The sequence below is a fragment of the Lepidochelys kempii genome, chromosome 2 (genome assembly GCF_965140265.1).
Source record: "Lepidochelys kempii isolate rLepKem1 chromosome 2, rLepKem1.hap2, whole genome shotgun sequence".
Taxonomy (NCBI): Eukaryota; Metazoa; Chordata; order Testudines; family Cheloniidae; genus Lepidochelys; species Lepidochelys kempii.
The window spans coordinates 36,262,890-36,280,525 of record NC_133257.1 but is presented as its reverse complement, the minus strand read 5'-3'; the positions used below and the strand labels follow the sequence as shown (position 1 = coordinate 36,280,525).

At 37.6% G+C, this 17,636-nt stretch overlaps 1 protein-coding gene across 49 annotated transcripts in view; it reads left to right on the top strand.

Moving 5' to 3' along the window:
* RIMS2 (regulating synaptic membrane exocytosis 2) overlaps nucleotides 1–17,636 on the top strand; it is a 748,357-nt gene that overhangs the window by 608,497 nt on the left and 122,224 nt on the right. For 30 of the 49 annotated variants that reach the window (XM_073330341.1, XM_073330373.1, XM_073330345.1 and 27 more), the window contains 2 exons: nucleotides 6,169–6,204; nucleotides 10,300–10,400. In XM_073330341.1, coding sequence (XP_073186442.1) covers nucleotides 6,169–6,204; nucleotides 10,300–10,400 — 137 coding nt within the window. The remainder of the gene's footprint in view (nucleotides 1–6,168; nucleotides 6,205–10,299; nucleotides 10,401–17,636) is intronic. The other 19 variants (XM_073330369.1, XM_073330368.1, XM_073330367.1 and 16 more) reach the window with 1 other exon arrangement.

The following is a 17,636-nucleotide window of genomic DNA, read 5'->3' as shown; positions in this document are numbered from 1 at the left end:
GAGAATTGGATCTGCTGTATTAAGGGATTAAGTAGATTCTATTCCCAACTCTGCCAACAATGATTTTATGTCACATCTCAGAGGGTGGTTGAAACAGGGACAGAACAAGAATAGGAGGAAGGAGGACCGGAGCTGGTTCTCTGCCTCCACAAAATACTCAGAGCTTCCCAAGCCTGACCATGAGGCTGCACTGATTCCTGCCATCCCTGAAATGGGGAGCAGTATGATCTGCTACTGCTGGCACTTTCACTGACGCAAGGATGAACCTTCCAGAGTATCTGCTACCACTCGTCCCCTACCGCATCCTAATCTCTCTCACACACAATGACTATTTGTTTTGTTTAAAAATATAACATTTAAATAATTCTGAATCATCCAGTCTTGCATATTACGAGCCTCTATAACTGCACACTCCTATTAGTTACCTAATAACTATAATAATAATAATAATAAGGAGGTTGCTTCTATTGGTTGGCCATAATTCATAATGCTGAAGTGCTTCTAGTTTATTTTTATTTTTAATCGTTTTTTACATTTTAATCACTGTCATTTCCTTTGCAATTAAAAGTTTGTATTTTCTGCTTATCAGCATGATATTGATTAATATGATTCAACAACATTCATAAAGAAAAGTCGCACCCACCTATCTAATGCTGTATGTTTGTATAAGTTTGGGAGGAAAAAAAACATTTGTATTGCAGTAGCTAGTGATAGGAAAGAACCATTGTGGTCATCTAGTCCTCCTGTATAACACAGGCCAGAGAATTTTCCTCCAAATGATTCCTAGGGCACATCTTTTAGAAAACGTCCAAGCTTGATTTAACAATTGCCAGTGATTGAGAATCCACCACAACCCTTGGAAAACATGGAGTACTGTGTATTGGCATGAGTTGGGATAGTCATAGTAAGTGTTTTAGTAATATGTGTTTTATTTGCTATTGGTAAATGGTCTGACATTCCCAGAATGTTTTTAATTGATATATTAATATAAAGTCAATCTAAAAAAGAAATAAAACAGAGCATTTCAGGGATTCATTCATATTCACCAAGTACAATATATACAAACAGCTCAGACATTTTAACCAGCTTCTTATTCTTTTCTTTGACATTTGCACTCATTGCTATAGTCTAGATCTACCCATTTATAGAAAATCAAAACTTCATTAATATCAAAGAATGCAATTTTCCAAATACAAGTTTTCTATAACAATATATATTCATCAACTCATCAACATTTAAAAAGCAACAAAATAGTTAAAAATTAGTGTCATTTGTTTTTTACTACATGAAAATAAACATATTAGTTTTTTTTATTATTTGCGCCCATTATGTCTGATATTATCACTTTGAACAAAAATCGCACATAAAAACTCTTTCCATAAAATACAATACTAATTTTGACAGAATTTTCTCTTTCTATTTTTTTTTTAACAGAAAACACAGAATGCAAGTCAGGAGCTCTGGGATTCTAGCCCTGTGCACATTTCTCTAAATCATGTTGCCCCTGAATTGAGCACCACTGCCATAATGTTTTATATTAATATCCCTCAACAATTCATATTATTTTTGTTGCAATTTTTGCTGCACTGTGCACATTCATATTAATACATTTTGTCAAAAACACTTGAAATGAAGATTTCATTGAGCTTTAAAATCAGCTATGAATTTAATTAGCATCCTGTCCTCTTCATTCCATCTCCTAAATAGACATATAGAATCTAACTGAAAAAAAGGCCCCTACAAGATCTGTGGGGAACATATGCAGTGGTTAACTATTATATGCAGGCTTAGGGATCATTGTGATTACAAAGGACAAATACAGGGGTGATTCTGTTTTGTAGCAAAGTGAGGAATATGTGATTACTGAAAGAGAAACACAGATATACAGACCTACAGTCTGATCTAGCTGTGGCCCAACACAGATCATTTCAGCAATGTACAGAAATCCACTTATGTGAAGTGTATTGTTTCTTTTCCAGACAAATTGGATAACTTTGATACAGTTAGAGTTCAATACTTTATTCAGTTCAGCTGGTCATACACAGGATACAATATCAGGATTTCAGTCTATATATCAAGGTTAATGCAAGACACAGCAAAGTAAAAAAGGAAAAATATTGGTTAATGTGAAGGATAAGGAAAGGAAATAAAAGCCTAATTAAGTAATCATAAATACTGAAATATGCAAGCTTATTTAATTGCTTCTCTTGAAGCATTGCTGTAAATATGTAAGCTGTGCTTATAGGTCATATTTCAAATTAAGGCTCAGCTAGTCTTATTTTCTTACCAAATATACACATAGAATAAGTCACTCCATTTTCAAAACACTAAATTAATCTTCAGGGAATTTTCTTGAGCTTATTAAGAATGGGGGTCAGATTCCTGGCTAGCATAAACTGGTGTAGTTTACTGAAGTCATTGAGACCGGCCTCTGACCAGACTCTCACACTGAAGGGCAGAAAGATAATACAACCAGATGAGATATGAGCCGGAATTTTCAGAAGTGACTAATGATTTTGGGTTCCTCAAATGTAAGGTGTCCAATTTGAGACAATTTAAAATGGCTGATTGTCACTGGGTTGGTGTTGAACACTTTCTAAATATCAGGCCCCTTTCAAGCTCCCTTCTTTTTAGCAACCACATACTCATATAAAGATGTACTGCAGAAAAATCTTGTAATTTAGGCAGTTGGACAAATACGTCCTTTGAAGCATCCCAGCGTATCAGGAAAATAAGTTTATCCTACATCATAGCAGAAATAGATTTCCACATTTTTAGATGCTGTTGCAGACTGAACAGAGATTCTTCTCAATATTTAATCATAATCTGGGCCCCAAATCAAGGGTATTATCATGATGGATGCTACTTAACTCTCACAAACTTTAGATTGAACCAATAACAATAATTCCTTGTGTACAATTATTTTTAGTCAGTGAAAACCATAGCTATACTTTTGAGGACGTAATGTGATAAAGTATTGTATTCCTAGCCATCATATTGGTGAGTCTGAGTGGTGTAAAAGAAAACATAGAGAAAACTCAAAAGGTTTAGCAATTTGTTTAATTAAGAAGATGAAATGAGTTTGCCGGGGCAACATACCATAACATAAGGCAAGAGAATACAAATAAAGTTAACTGCAAATAATAAAGTACTTGCAAGAGCAAAAATAGTCTGTTTCTAAATATCTAATTACCATTACTCACTACCAGATGATGTTGCATGCAGTGTTGTAGCTGTGCCAGTCCCAGGATATTAGAGAGACAAGGTGAGTGAGGTAATATCTTTTATTGGACCTATTTCTAAAAGGAACTCTGTGTAGCTTGAAAGCTTGTCTCTCCCACAAACAGAAGTTGGTCCAATAAAAAATATTACCTCACCCACCTCTCTAATACCATTCATGCTGTAGGTTATATGAAGACCTCTTTATATGAGAGAACAAGGCTGGATAGGAGGTGTAAAGAACATCCCACCAAGCCTGCATATATACACAGGAACCAAGCATATTAATATGCCTTACAGTATACTGACTTCCCCAAGTGAGCAAAGAGGGGGGTAGAATGATGGCTTACCATGTTCCCCTCCACATTGACCAGCAGAGCTGGTTCCCCACAGGAAGGTGAATGAAAGCTGTACTACATCAAAGGATGATGCACTATCCATCCTTTGGGTGGATGGGGGTGGGGGGGATGTGAGAAAACCTGGATTTGTGCAGGAAATAGCCCAGCTTGATTGTCATGCACATTGTGTAAAGAGTTGTCACTTTTCATGGGCTATCACCAGCAGGAGAGTGAATTTGTGTGGGGGGGTGGAGGGTGAGAAAACCTGGATTTGTGCTGGAAATGGCCCACCTGATGATCACTTTAGATAAGCTATTACCAGCAGGACAGTGGGGTGGGAATAGGTATTGTTTCATATTCTCTGTGTATATATAAAGCCTGCTGCAGTTTCCACGATATGCATCTGAGGAAGTGAGCTGTAGCTCACGAAAGCTTATGCTCTAATAAATTGGTTAGTCTCTAAGGTGCCACAAGTCCTCCTTTTCTTTTTGCACTATCCATGCTTTCTCTGCATTCCAAGAGCCTATATTTGTATGATGCACATATACCCTGACCCTGCTGTGAGTTGTTCTTTAGGCACAATTTGGCCCTTTCCTTTGGTAGCTAACTACAAATTGTAGATGAAGTCAGATTTGTGATATTTATTTAAGATTTATCTTTTGTATTATTCCACTAGGACAGAGGTGGTCTGTGGACTATAAACAATAATAATGTGGAAAAGATCCCCTAATAAGTGGCAATTCTGAAATAAAAGGTTTAATCATTTGAATAATACTTTGGATTTGTGACTTGCAGGAGTTTTTTGTTCCATCAACAGTTCAGTCATTTTTGTTTTTGCTTTGTTTTTAATTAATCTTATTTTGACTTATGATGAGAAAGAGAGAGACTGAGTTGAAGAATAAATATACTTATAATTCTAATTAAAAGTAAATTTCCTTTTGACATTGAATGCTTATACATTAATTGCCAAACTTAGATTTCAAAGTATAGTGTATGTGCTGGCAAACTTTTTGGAAAGGGATTCAGTTAATTTTCATTTCCTGTTTCCAGAGAAACACTTAAGTCTATATACAGCCCTTGATCTGCATTCAGAATGTCTGTTGACATCAGTCAGTAGGAATTATGTGCAAAAACAGGGCTGTGTATTGCCTTTATTATCTTTTGTTTTATTTTTCATCATACCCCAGCTCGAAGACAAAACTACAGTAGCATTGTTGTTAAATCTGGTGACCTGTGGGAGCTACAAGAATTGGATATCTAAAAAAAGATTTAAAGTAGTTACTGGGGAAAAAATTGAGACATTTAATATTCCTGCTTGAACCACTTGACTGAATCCTGTATTTGCTTCTTAAATCATACAGCACAAGTATGTTTTTGACTTTTCTTTATATGACGCACTATTCATGAGAACCATAGGCTAACTGTGTTTGACACCTGCCTTGCTGTCTTTTGTATGGACTGTGTTAATGAGACTGAAAGTGCATAAACACCCATGACAGGTTTCAGAGTAGCAGTCATGTTAGTCTGTATCCACAAAAAGAACAGGAGTACTTGTGGCACCTTTGAGACTAACAAATTTATTTGAGCATAAGCTTTCATGGGCTACAGCCCACTTCATCAGATGCATAGAATGGAACATATAGTAAGAAGATATATATATATACATACAGAGAACATGAAAAGGTGGAGTAAGAGGCTAATTAATTAAGATGAGCTATTATCAGCAGGAGAAAAAAACTTTTGTAGTGATAATCAAGATGGCCCATTTAGACAGTTGACAAGAGGGCGTGAGGATACTTAACATGGGGAAATAGATTCAATCTGTGTAATGACTCAGCCACTCCCAGTCTCTATTCAAACCCAAGTTAATGGTGTCTAGTTTGCATATTAATTTAAGCTCAGCAGTTTCTCATTGGAGTCTGTTTTTGAAGCTTTTCTGTTGCAAAATTGCCACCTTTAAATCTGTTACTGCGTGGCCAGAGAGGTTGAAGTGTTCTCCTACCAGTTTTTGAATGTTATGATTCCTGATGTCAGATTTGTGTCCATTTATTCTTCTGTGTAGAGACTGTCCAGTTTGGCCAATGTACGTGGCAGAGGAGCATTATTGGCACATGATGGCATATATCCCATTGGTAGATGTGCAGGTGAACGAGCCCCTGATGGTGTGGCTAATGTGATTAGGTCCTATGATGGTGTCACTTGAATAAATATGTGGACAGAGTTGGCATCGGGCTTTGTTGCAAGGATAGGTTCCTGGGTTAGTGTTTTTGTTGTGTGGTGTGGTGGTTGCTGGAGAGTATTTGCTTCAGGTTGGGGGGCTGTCTGTAAGCAAGGACTGGTCTGTCTCCCAAGATCTGTGAGAGTGAGGGATCCCATGGGTTCCCTCCAGTAAATCTCTAATAAGGGTGCAAAAATGTACATGCTAGTATGCAGTGAATAACCTTCGGTATGTAGAACACTTTACTTGGTTGGTTAACAAAAGTCATGAATTTAAATGAATTTGATGGATTTTACTCCTTTAATGCATGATTCCTATTACTTTTAATATTATTTTCTGCATTCTTTCTCTCCTTTTGTTTTTGGTTTACACATTGCTTTCATTTGTTTATAGAAGAAAAGAAAGCAGATCCAGAGAATGGGAATGCAGGTAGGGCAGCTTATTAAAAATCTCTCATCCTTAGATGATGTACAACTACAATATTTAGCCAGAACATGTATTATACAGCTGGTATACAGTGTTGTATTTCCTCTGATTAATACAAAATCAGGAGTAGAAAACATAACCACCACCCCCCAGCTCTAAATTGCGGCCATGTTCCAGCACCTCCAAGCAGCCATTCTGCAGCCTGGCATGCTGAATTTTAGCAGCGTTACAGCCATGCCTGCTTCCCCATGACACATGTTCTCTGCCAGGGTTGGGAAGGAGGTACACAGTGCCAGCTATTTGGGCTCTTCACCAACCATGTTGGATCTGTTACGTATAGAATATTATCTATTAATAAAATTCTGAGACGAGGTTCCAAGCATAAGAAAATTGTTGGAGCTATCAACTCCGTCTGTTTGGGACCTTAGCCTATAATAGCTTACATGGAGCTGATTCATGCCCAATACTGCAGGCTATGTTCAGAAGTAACAGCTCAGATGATAGATGCTTCTCTCCCTACACAAAACTTTCTACACCTGTAGATCTTGACACTCTAGCCACACCTTTTCTCTACTGTATTCCCACACATTGGGTCACTAGTGAACTTAGCCTATAGCTTTCAGTGACCCCTGCAGAGCCTTTATATGTGTCAGTTCTATGCACAACGGAATCACACCTGATCTGCTGCATCATGAACTTCCCACCACCCCCAGGATTTCCCCTTTGTGCATCCAATTTATTTGTTGAAGATGTTTTAATATGAGATAAAAATATATTATAAGAAGTCAGATTTTGATTAATGCAATCTTCTAACAGTCCTGAAGAACCTACCTTTTGTGAATTTTGGTTAATTTTTTTCTCCATGTTACCCGTCTGAATTTTTTAAAATATATTTCTTCTTATTGAGAGCACAGTGAGCCAACTTTGGCTTTTTGTTTTTGACATATGGGCGATTCAGCCATCCTGAATTCCCTTCCTGTTCCCAACCAGGATATGTATCAAAATGGCTGTCAGTTCTCACCATCTTCCCTCTAGCTGTGATTCAAAATAGGGGGCAGTGTAAAGTTGTAGAGTTTTAATTGATTTACTAGTAAGGTTGAAGATTTCTTGGAAGAAGGAATTCAAAAATTCAATAATAATGCTAAAACTTAAGGGAGGATCTATAAACAATGTAGGTCTCCAAAGTTCTCTCTGCAATAAACAGAAAGTATCCCAGCATAATTAAATCAACTGTGAGTCTATAAATTGGGCTAAATATGAATATAACAAAAAACAAAAACCTTTAACATATGTTTATATTAATAATCTTACTTATTCAGGTAAATTAGGAGTGACATTCACCCTGGAGATTCAGTTGATGGTGCTATATATCGACATGTCTACGCTAGAAATACTTCAGTAACAGAGTTGCAGCTGCACTACCGCGGTATAGACATGTACTGCAGCAACAGAAGAGATTCTTCTGCCACTGTAATAAAGGGCTTTAGTGAAGTATTGCGCCTTGAGCAGGGTCTCTGCATGTGGCTGATATTTGCTATAGGTGCAAGACCTGTATCACAGTAGAGGGGGTAGAACTGGAGCTATGCAAAGTATAAGCTTTCACTTTGCCACATGTATAAAAACAGATATTCTCACAACTATTTGTGAGATTTTCCATATACAAGAGTTAATATTTCTCCATTTCTTACAATTTCCTCAGCTTTTCATGACAAAAATGACAGAATATGAACTTTCCAAGTTTAACAGAAATGATTATTTCATACCAGGGCAAAACCAAAATGCTTATTTTACCCTTCATCCCTTTCTCTTTTCATTAAAAACACCAAAAGTATGGATTAATCTTCAAAATATTCTGTTTTCATGGAAATCTATATTTTTATCTATGGGTTGGAGTATTTTCATTCATCTTTAGTGACGCTGTTGTGTTATTTCTGTCATTGAAAAGAAGAAAAATATTCCAAGTAAGGATTCATTTAGCTGTGTTTTTTAGAAGCTATCAAGAAATTCAACTATCTTTCAATCTATTAATCAAAGCACTTGCATCTCCCTTTCAGAGTAGGAAATAAAATAATTATTGAAAAATAAAGTTAATTGCTGTCAAAAGCACTTTAATTAAATAGAAAATTACCAAAGAATCAGTGTGGTCCCTTGATGCTTGCCAACTATTAGTTCAAGTTTATACAGTAGCTGATTTAAACATGGGATACATTAGATTTATCTTCTTTTAGGGTTTTTCACTGTATGCTTTATTTATTAGCTGCCTCTATCCCTGTAACAGCATTTTCTTCTTGTTCATTCATTTCCGCCATTGATTTTCATTCCAGTTAGTATTTGGGATGTACTGTTTTCATTTAGGTTATTTTAGGGGTTTTTAAGGAAAAGCAGAGACCATAAGGGCATGCTGCTGATAGTGCATCACATTTATTTTTTCTTTTCCACACCCTTCCTCACCCACAATTTCCTGTTAGAGTTGCAGGTTTTGCGGGTACCAGCTAGTGCCATCAGTAGAACTATCGCTAGAGGATATTCAAAGCATAGTTCAGAGGGCCTGCACATAGACCTGTTTTACCACTTAGATTTCTCCTTAAGACCCATGTTTAGGGTTTGTGTGTGACTTCAGTGGTACCGGGGAAATAAAGTTAGGCTCCCCCCTAATCCTATATTTAGGTGCCTAAATAAATGGACAGATTTTCAACAATGCTGAATACACAGCAGCTTCCATTCAGAAATGAAATTTTCCTTTGCAAATCTTCATCTTCCTCAGAAAAATGTATAGTATGCGAAATATGTCAGTCAAAATTAATGTGACTTAGCCACAATACTGTATGAAAAGTAATGCTATTAGTTACATTGCTTCAGCTAGAAACTTTGGGCCTGATTCTTCACTTCCTTGTTTTTGTTTACAATGGTATAACTCAATTGACTGCAATGGAGTTATTCCTGATTTACATCAGAATAAGTGGGAGAAGAATCAGACCATTTATGTACCCAGTAAATATCTATATTTTGCTTGATTGGAGAGATGCCCTTTTTGCTTGGACATTTGCCTACCATTTTGTTTGGGGGCTGCTACCTTCCACCTCCAGTGTTCTCTCTCACACATTTGTTTTGGTACTTTCTTTTGGCACTTTTAGTACTTTCAGACACCGCAGGTTGGCTGAAAAGGGCTGCTGCCTGAGTGACATAGCAAGCATCCTTTTCCCATACTGAGGCTAACTATGTGCTTAGTCTCCTGTGGTCCAGGAAGAATGAATCCTGAAATCACTCTTGAGGCTGAATGTCATTGTAGAGTGATACAGCAACACCACTGGGCAGCTTGTTAGCATTCCTTTCCAAAATTATTTTTAAAAAATTGACAGGTTTCAGAGTAACAGCCCTGTTAGTCTGTATTCGCAAAAAGAAAAGGAGTACTTGTGGCACCTTAGAGACTAACCAATTTATTTGAGCATAAGCTAAGCTGTAGCTCACGAAAGCTTATGCTCAAATAAATTGGTTAGTCTCTAAGGTGCTACAAGTACTCCTTTTTTTAAAAAAAAATTCTTATGAATATATTAAATTATGGTAAATCAAAGCTATGCCAACCAATCAGATTATTTCCAGTGATCCTTATTTACTGATAGAAACTAAAATCAGTCATTTCATATAAAAGAGCTAAAATCACCATAATAGAACATATCACAAGATCAATATCTCCTTTGGAAATAAACATGTTGCCTTTGCATTACTCTTTATTTTCTTTAAATAAAAGTCTTGATTTCGTCTATAGCAGCAATAAATTATTCAGTGAAACATTCTATTCCATTTACATTCTCTCCTCATTTGAAAGTTTTCTTCATATTAACTGTGGAGAATAAAATATTTGTCAAGGTACAGTTAAAATACTTTATTCTTTACTACTATTTCTTGCAATTATGGCTTTTCTCCCAAGTTTTCCACAAAAGGATAATTTTGACATGTTTTTAATTTACCTGGAAACACAGATACAGTAATTTAAGCAAAAGTCAGATTATATCCCTTCTGTAAGAAGTTGTATGAGCACCACTTTAAACTCAGGATTCAAAATTAATTGATTATTTATTTATTTATTTTATTTAACAGGTGGTATGGATGTAGAAGAAAGAAATCGTCAAATGAAAATAAGCAAGTACAAACAGGCAGCAGGATCAGACTCCAGGCTGGAGCAAGATTATCATTCTAAGGCAAGGGAGTTTTGTTTTGAAAAACAGCAAAATATGCTAATCTGAAACATTTGATATTCTTTTAGGGTGATGTGGACAAGTGACCTTGCATGGGGTTCTTGCATGTCTGTTACAAAGTAATTAAAATAAGTGCAGCAACCATAGAAACCCTTATAATATAGAACATCCTTGATTACTAAAGTTTAAGATATAGGAGTTAATTGATTAAATGTAGTGTTCATCTGCTTCAAAAAGTGAGAAATGACCATTTAGTTGTCTAGTGGAATGAGCAATTAAGACCCAAGTTTAGAAAAGATAAAGAGGGAGCAATAGACTCAGGGCTTGTCTACACTTACCAGGGGATCAACGAGCAGAGATTGATGCCTCAACGGTCAATTTAACAGGTCTAGTGAAGATCTGCTAAATCGGCCACAGATCACTCTCCCGTCGACTCCTGTGCTCCACCGGATCAGGAAGAGTAGGGGAGTCGACCGGAGAGCATCGCGTAGTGTGGACCCCAGGGTAAGTAGATCCATGCTATTCATGTAACTCAAATTGCGTAGCATAGATTGAATTTCTCCTGAGGTGTAGATAAGGCCTCAGGAAGTACCTAGAGTCCTAATTCAGAGTGAGATCTGCTAAAACCTGTGCCTGAATTCCATGCTATGGAGCAAATAGTCATATAGACCTCCAAACTTTTTTTGTTATTGTTTTCTTGGCCTTCTAAAGACTTCTGCAGCACAGACATAATCGTTTTTATTTATTCTGGTAGTGAAAGTTTAGCCTTTGGATAGATAACCTTACCAGTCAAATCAGTACACAAGATTCCAATGTAATTGTGGCAATTTGCAAGTAATCAGGTTGGCCATGTAGCAATGCAGTTCTAAATTTATGATCCAAATTTCCTGTTATCTGGAACTGGGTCATGTCATCTATTATATGTTAATTGAATTGAAAATATCTTGATTATTTTAAAATTCCATTATACAAAATAATTAAGTGACCTCTCTGAGACCTGATAAATCAATTTGAGACTGTAAATGGTAAACATAAGACTTCTTAGCTATAAAATCTTGCTGAGGAGAAAAACTCTGTTGCAGACATTGTATGTTAATTGTGCAGTTCATTACTCAAAGTAATGAGGAAGATAAGGTAAAACTAGGTTATCTAATATATGAAAATAAAGAAGCCATTAATTGTATTAAGTGCTATTAGTTTTGTAGAGAATTCTGGTTAATTTAGTGAATTGCTTTCTAATAACATAATTCCTCATAGTAAAAAATGTACATGATATTGTGGGAGTATTACATGAAAGCCTCATGAGAAGTCCTAGACAAAATGGAAGAGTCTATTATTGAAAAGATTTAGAATTCATTGGAACAAATGGGCAAACTATATAGTTATGCTCTGAACATTTAGACCAGTAGATGTATTGTATGACTTAAGGATGTGTTCACTCATAGTACTTAATGTAATGTAATAACATGTATAAGGGGGTTTGGGTCAGGAAATGTTTTCATGTTTATTTTATATGGAAACATCACTCTTACGTTTATCAGTTATATCCTTTCTTGAAGGGCATTATCTTTTCTTGTACAGGAATGGACTTGGTGCTGTGACCAGACTTCCCCATAAATAACTGCTATGATTCTATGTACCATGTAAGGATTCATAGATTCATAGATATTTAGGTCAGAAGGGACCATTATGATCATCTAGTCTGACCTCCTGCACAATGCAGGCCACAGAATTTCACCCACCACTCCTAAAAAAGACCTCACACCTATATCTGTGCTATTGAAGTCCTCAAATTGTAGTTTGAAGACCTCAAGGAGCAGAGAATCCTCCAGCAAGTGACCCGTGCCCCATGCTACAGAGGAAGGCGAAAAACCTCCAGGGCCTTCCAATCTGCCCTGGAGGAAAATTCCTTCCCGACCCCAAATATGGCAATCAGCTAAACCCTGAGCATATGGGCAAGATTCATCAGCCAGATACTACAGAAAATTCTTTCCCGGGTAACTTGGATCTTACCCCATCTAAAAACCCATCACAGGCCATTGGGCCTATTTACCATGAATATTTAATTACCAAAACCATGTTATCCCATCATACCATCTCCTCCATAAACTTATCGAGTTTAATCTTAAAGCAAGATAGATCTTTTGCCCCCACTACTTCCCTCGGAAGGCTATTCCAAAACTTCACTCCTCTGATGGTTAGAAACCTTCGTCTAATTTCTAATCTAAATTTCCTAGTGGCCAGTTTATATCCATTTGTTCTTGTGTCCACATTGGTATTGAGTTTAAATAATTCCTCTCCCTCTCTGGTATTTATCCCTCTGATATATTTATAGAGAGCAATCATATCTCCCCTCAACCTTCTTTTAGTTAGGCTAAACAAGCCAAGCTCCCTGAGTCTCCTTTCATAAGACAAGTTTTCCATTCCTCGGATCATCCTAGTAGCCCTTCTCTGTACCTGTTCCAGTTTGAATTCATCCTTCTTAAATATGGGAGACCAGAACTGCACACAGTATTCCAGGTGAGGTCTCACCAGTGCCTTATATAACGGTACTAAAACCTCCTTATCCCTACTGGAAATACCTCTCCTGATGCATCCCAAGACGACATTAGCTTTTTTCACAGCCATATCACATTGGCAGCTCATAGTCAACCTATGATCAACCAATACTCCAAGGTCCTTTTCCTCCTCCGTTACTTCTAGTTGATGCGTCCCTAGCTTATAACTAAAATTCTTGTTATTAATCCCTAAATGCATGACCTTACACTTCTCACTATTAAATTTCATCCTATTCCTATTACTCCAGTTTACAAGGTCATCCAGATCCTCCTGTAGGGTATCCCTGTCCTTCTCTAAATTAGCAATACCTCCCAGCTTTGTATCATCTGCAAACTTTATTAGCACACTCCCACTTTTTGTGCCCAGGTCAGTAATAAAAAGATTAAATAAGATTGGTCCCAAAACTGATCCTTGAGGAACTCCACTGGTAACCTCCCTCCAACTTGACAGTTCACCTTTCAGTAGGACCCGTTGTAGTCTCCCCTTTAACCAATTCCCTATCCACCTTTCAATTTTCCTATTGATGCCCATCTTATCCAATTTAACTAATAATTCCCCATGTGGCACAGTATCAAACGCCTTACTAAAATCTAAATAAATTAGATGGTGAATATATAAATAGATCTGCAGTTATTCAGCCAATTCAGTTGCTCCCTCACTGTTTGATTCTGTCCCCTTGATTCTGTGTAATTCCTGACTCCGTAAGAAAGCATTGGGACTACACACGCAGAAAGGTGCATCTTTAGGCCCTCAAAAGTGTTTTTCAAAGGAAACCACATAGAACACAGTAGCTCCAAAGAAACACTTCTTCCCCTTGACCCCACTATCTCATCATTTCTGCTGTCTCCCCCTGTATATGAGTTTATCTTCATCATTTTCCTCCTGCGTTGAGGATGGGAAGTCTGATATCGGATTGATTTTTGAAAATAATCACTTCTTAATTATGCAAACTATCTCTAGAAGTATACTTTCAGATTTATTTCCCTGCCAGGATCCACTTTACCATTGCAAAGGAAATGATTTGCCTTACCAGTTAGCCCAGGAAGACAGACAATGGCACATTCACAAGCATCACTGAGTGTGCATCAATAGAATCTCATAGAATCCCTAAGATCTTATAAAGTCATACCCAGAGAATTCAGTCTTCACTTTCTCACCATTTCCCTGTTGGTTCCATTTTTCTTAATTAAATATTAATATTACATAGAGTTAGGAAAATAAATAAATACATATGATATACCTGGTTTTTACCAAGTATCTTTTATATTGATGAACTGATCTGGGTATGTCAGATACTAACTGAAAACTCCTAGTCTATATCTATTGCAAGTGGCTTTGATTTTCTAAATTTCTCAACTAGCATAAGGTCAAGTGTGCTGTTTTCTGGGAAGACAATTTGTTTACTGCAGCCCCTCACCTGAGAACAAGTTTCTTTAACTAAGCTGTAGATGGCATGCAAGTGGAGTTTAGCAGGTGGAATTTTCTGTTGTATCTCCATTCTATTTTTTCTTTTGGTGGAAATAAACATAATTACTATTTGCTGAGGGGAAATAACCCTCCTATTATGATTGCTAAGGAAGTGGAAAGGTGTACCAACAACAACAGGACTAGCCATATTGGATTAGACGAATGGTCTATCTAGTATTATTCCATCGCTGCCAGCTGCCAGTAACAGATGCTTCAGAGGAAGCTACAACCCCTCCGCCCCAAATAGATAATTATGCAATAATAAGTCTGTGGAAGAAGATTTTTCCTAACCCCAGGGCTTTTAGCTGTTGGCTGAAGTATGAAGTTGACTTTTCTTTATAAAATTTTCTTTTAGCTGGTGTGAGTGCAGATGATCTATCTATCTATCTATCTATCTATCTATCTATCTATCTATCTATCTATCTATCTATCTACCTATCTATCTTTTTTTCCAGTGTTGTTGCAGCCTTAAAGTCAAGGGTGACCTCTGGTATGCTTTTCAGCAGGCATGTAGGATCTTTTATTATTTTATATGCTTTCTCTTTAACACTTTTTCCGTAAGAATAAATGTGCTTGCTCAGAAGGAGCTGTGTGGTAACTTGTAACTGCTGGCAATACATTGGTCATAGCCCTGAGAAAGAAATCAAACCGCAGGAGCTGGCTTTTTAGGCAGACCAGCTGGCTGGGGATGTCACATTAAGATAGGGAGCTGTGCAGACTTCAAATCCCCAAGGAAGAAAGGAGTGAGACGTGGGGCTCTGCCCAGGAGAAGTGATGGCTGGGAGCTGGAAACCTTTAAGTGGTTGCACTGGAGGGACCATGGAGGAGGAAATATAAGTGTAGTTACCCTGAAACTGTGACACTTACTACCACAGGACAGTATTGAAGTAAAATGCTTAGTAGAATTCAAAAAAGGTTTAGACGTATGAGTAACCATGCTCTGTACTGCCTCTGGTCCCCTGGTCAGGGTAGTCAGAGAGATTATTTCCCTGGCCTGTGCTACAAGACTCAGAGAATTTCCCTTCAAGTCATTAGGTCTCCTTACTCCCCTGGAGTAGGATGCTGTCTGTCACACACACACCACATACACACCCTCCTCAGATACTGGTTTGCATACACTGGGGAGGTAACTTGATTTATCTTGGATACTGTCAGAGGGGATACACCTCCCACTCCTTCCTGTGAGCTACTCTGCTACTTTGCATTTTGGCTAACACAGTCTCTTGTAGATCTGGAGCTAACTGAGAAGGTCTGATTCACCCCTTCTGCTTTTAAAGCCATAAAATCATTCCACAAAAGCAAATACTATGGAATATTGACAATACACCTACAACCAGCAGCCCTGACTGTTCTTGGATCTAATGGAATCTGTGCTGTAGGTAGAGCAAACACCTTTACACTAGCAACTTTAACCTGGATTTCACATGCTGGGAGTATTTGATGGGGTTTAATGGCATGGAGCTTAACTATAGTCTTAGCAGTCCCAGTATCTCTCCATCAAATGAATGTCTCCCCACTGACTACCACCTTCTACTCCCAGTGCCAGTCTGATGGATCTGCACCCAGGTGGTGGGTGGTGGTTTGGGATCTGAGTGGCTCAGTAAGAACTTTGGTATTGTGGAACAGCACCACAGTTCCACACAAGTGTTCCAACAGTTATCTTCCAAGATAACAGCCAGTGGCTATACAGTGCTCTACAGATCTCTACAATGCTTATGTGGTTTATGGTATTTTCACTTAGAGTATTCCTAGGTCCAGTATACTCTATCACAAGGACTTGTTACCTAGAAAGAGGACTATAGTGTTTTGAACCAATAGAAGAGAAGGTAAATGGAGAAGAGGGAAAGGTCAAGATAGGGCCATTGAGGCATTCTATAACAAAAGAGAAGTTTAATCCTTTGTTATTATTGAGAAAGAAGAGGCTGGATTCAAAATAGGAAGAAAGAAAGGAGGAAAAATTCTTCATGTTCATGGAACTCAAATTCTTAGTATAGAGAACAATCTTTTATTAGATTGATGATATTACTGATGTATATATTTTAACAAAAACCCTCTATATATTGAATTTTGTATGACTCTGTAATTCCGTTTAATCTGTAAAAACAATCCAAGTCTCATAATTGCTAAATATAGAGTGCAAAATACATGTATAACCAGGAATGCGCTGTATTTGATTTGGGAGAAAGGTAGTAAAAAAGCTAAGGCCATATTTACTTTGTGATCCAATTAGAATTTATAAGGTAACTGGGTCAAACCAAATTAAATTGTGGACAAAATACTTCCTTGGAATACCTGGGTTTCAGTATGACACTTCCCTTTGAGTGAACATTCAATGAGGAACAGAGTTAGTGAGTGTGTGTCACACACACATACACACACATTACTGGTTCTCTTTAGCTGCCAATCTGGCCACAATTTGTTCTTTCATCCCACTCTCTGGAAATGTCGTTCTTATCTATTTTTTGTGCACTGCTTGAGATATTTGCTTCAGTGATTCTTTTGTCTTTGCTGCCCTTCTGATTTATACCATTATAATCTATTAAAACATTTGATTAAATGCTGTACCAGAGAAGAGTTTGTCACCTCTCTTTGTTGTTCAGTATTTTGCATATCTTGCAAATGGCAGCCATAAGAACCACAGAAACTACTTTTAGAGTATTGAAAACATTCTTTGCCTTTAAGTCCTCAGAGCTGGAGGGGAGAAAGAACACTCAATCAAAGGAGTAGTTTAAGACTCTTGCTCCCATCACCACATACCATACCAGAAGTTGGTGATTTGTGGCCTGTGTTCCAGAGACTGGTAGCACCTTCTGCAGATGGGTGGGCTCAATCCTCCAGGCTGTCAGGAACTTTAGGCTGGGATTTTCAAGGGCACCTAAGGGAGTTAGGCACCAAATTCCAATGAATTCAATGGAATTTGGAAATGTATCACCCTTAGGGGCTTGTCTACACAGTGTGCTAGACCACACCAGTGAGGTTTAAATATTTAGTCTGCACCAGCATGTTGCACACTAACTTGCTCTTGTGGACCCTGCTGGCATGCACTAAAAGTTCCCTTGTGCCTATTAATGTATTCCGATTTCAAACACACACAAGGGAACTTTTAATATACTGCAGCAGGATCCACATGGGCCAGATAATGCTTGGGATGCTGGTGCAGACTAAGGCACCATGTAAACATGTAAGTCCTTAGACGCCTTTTAAAATTCCAGA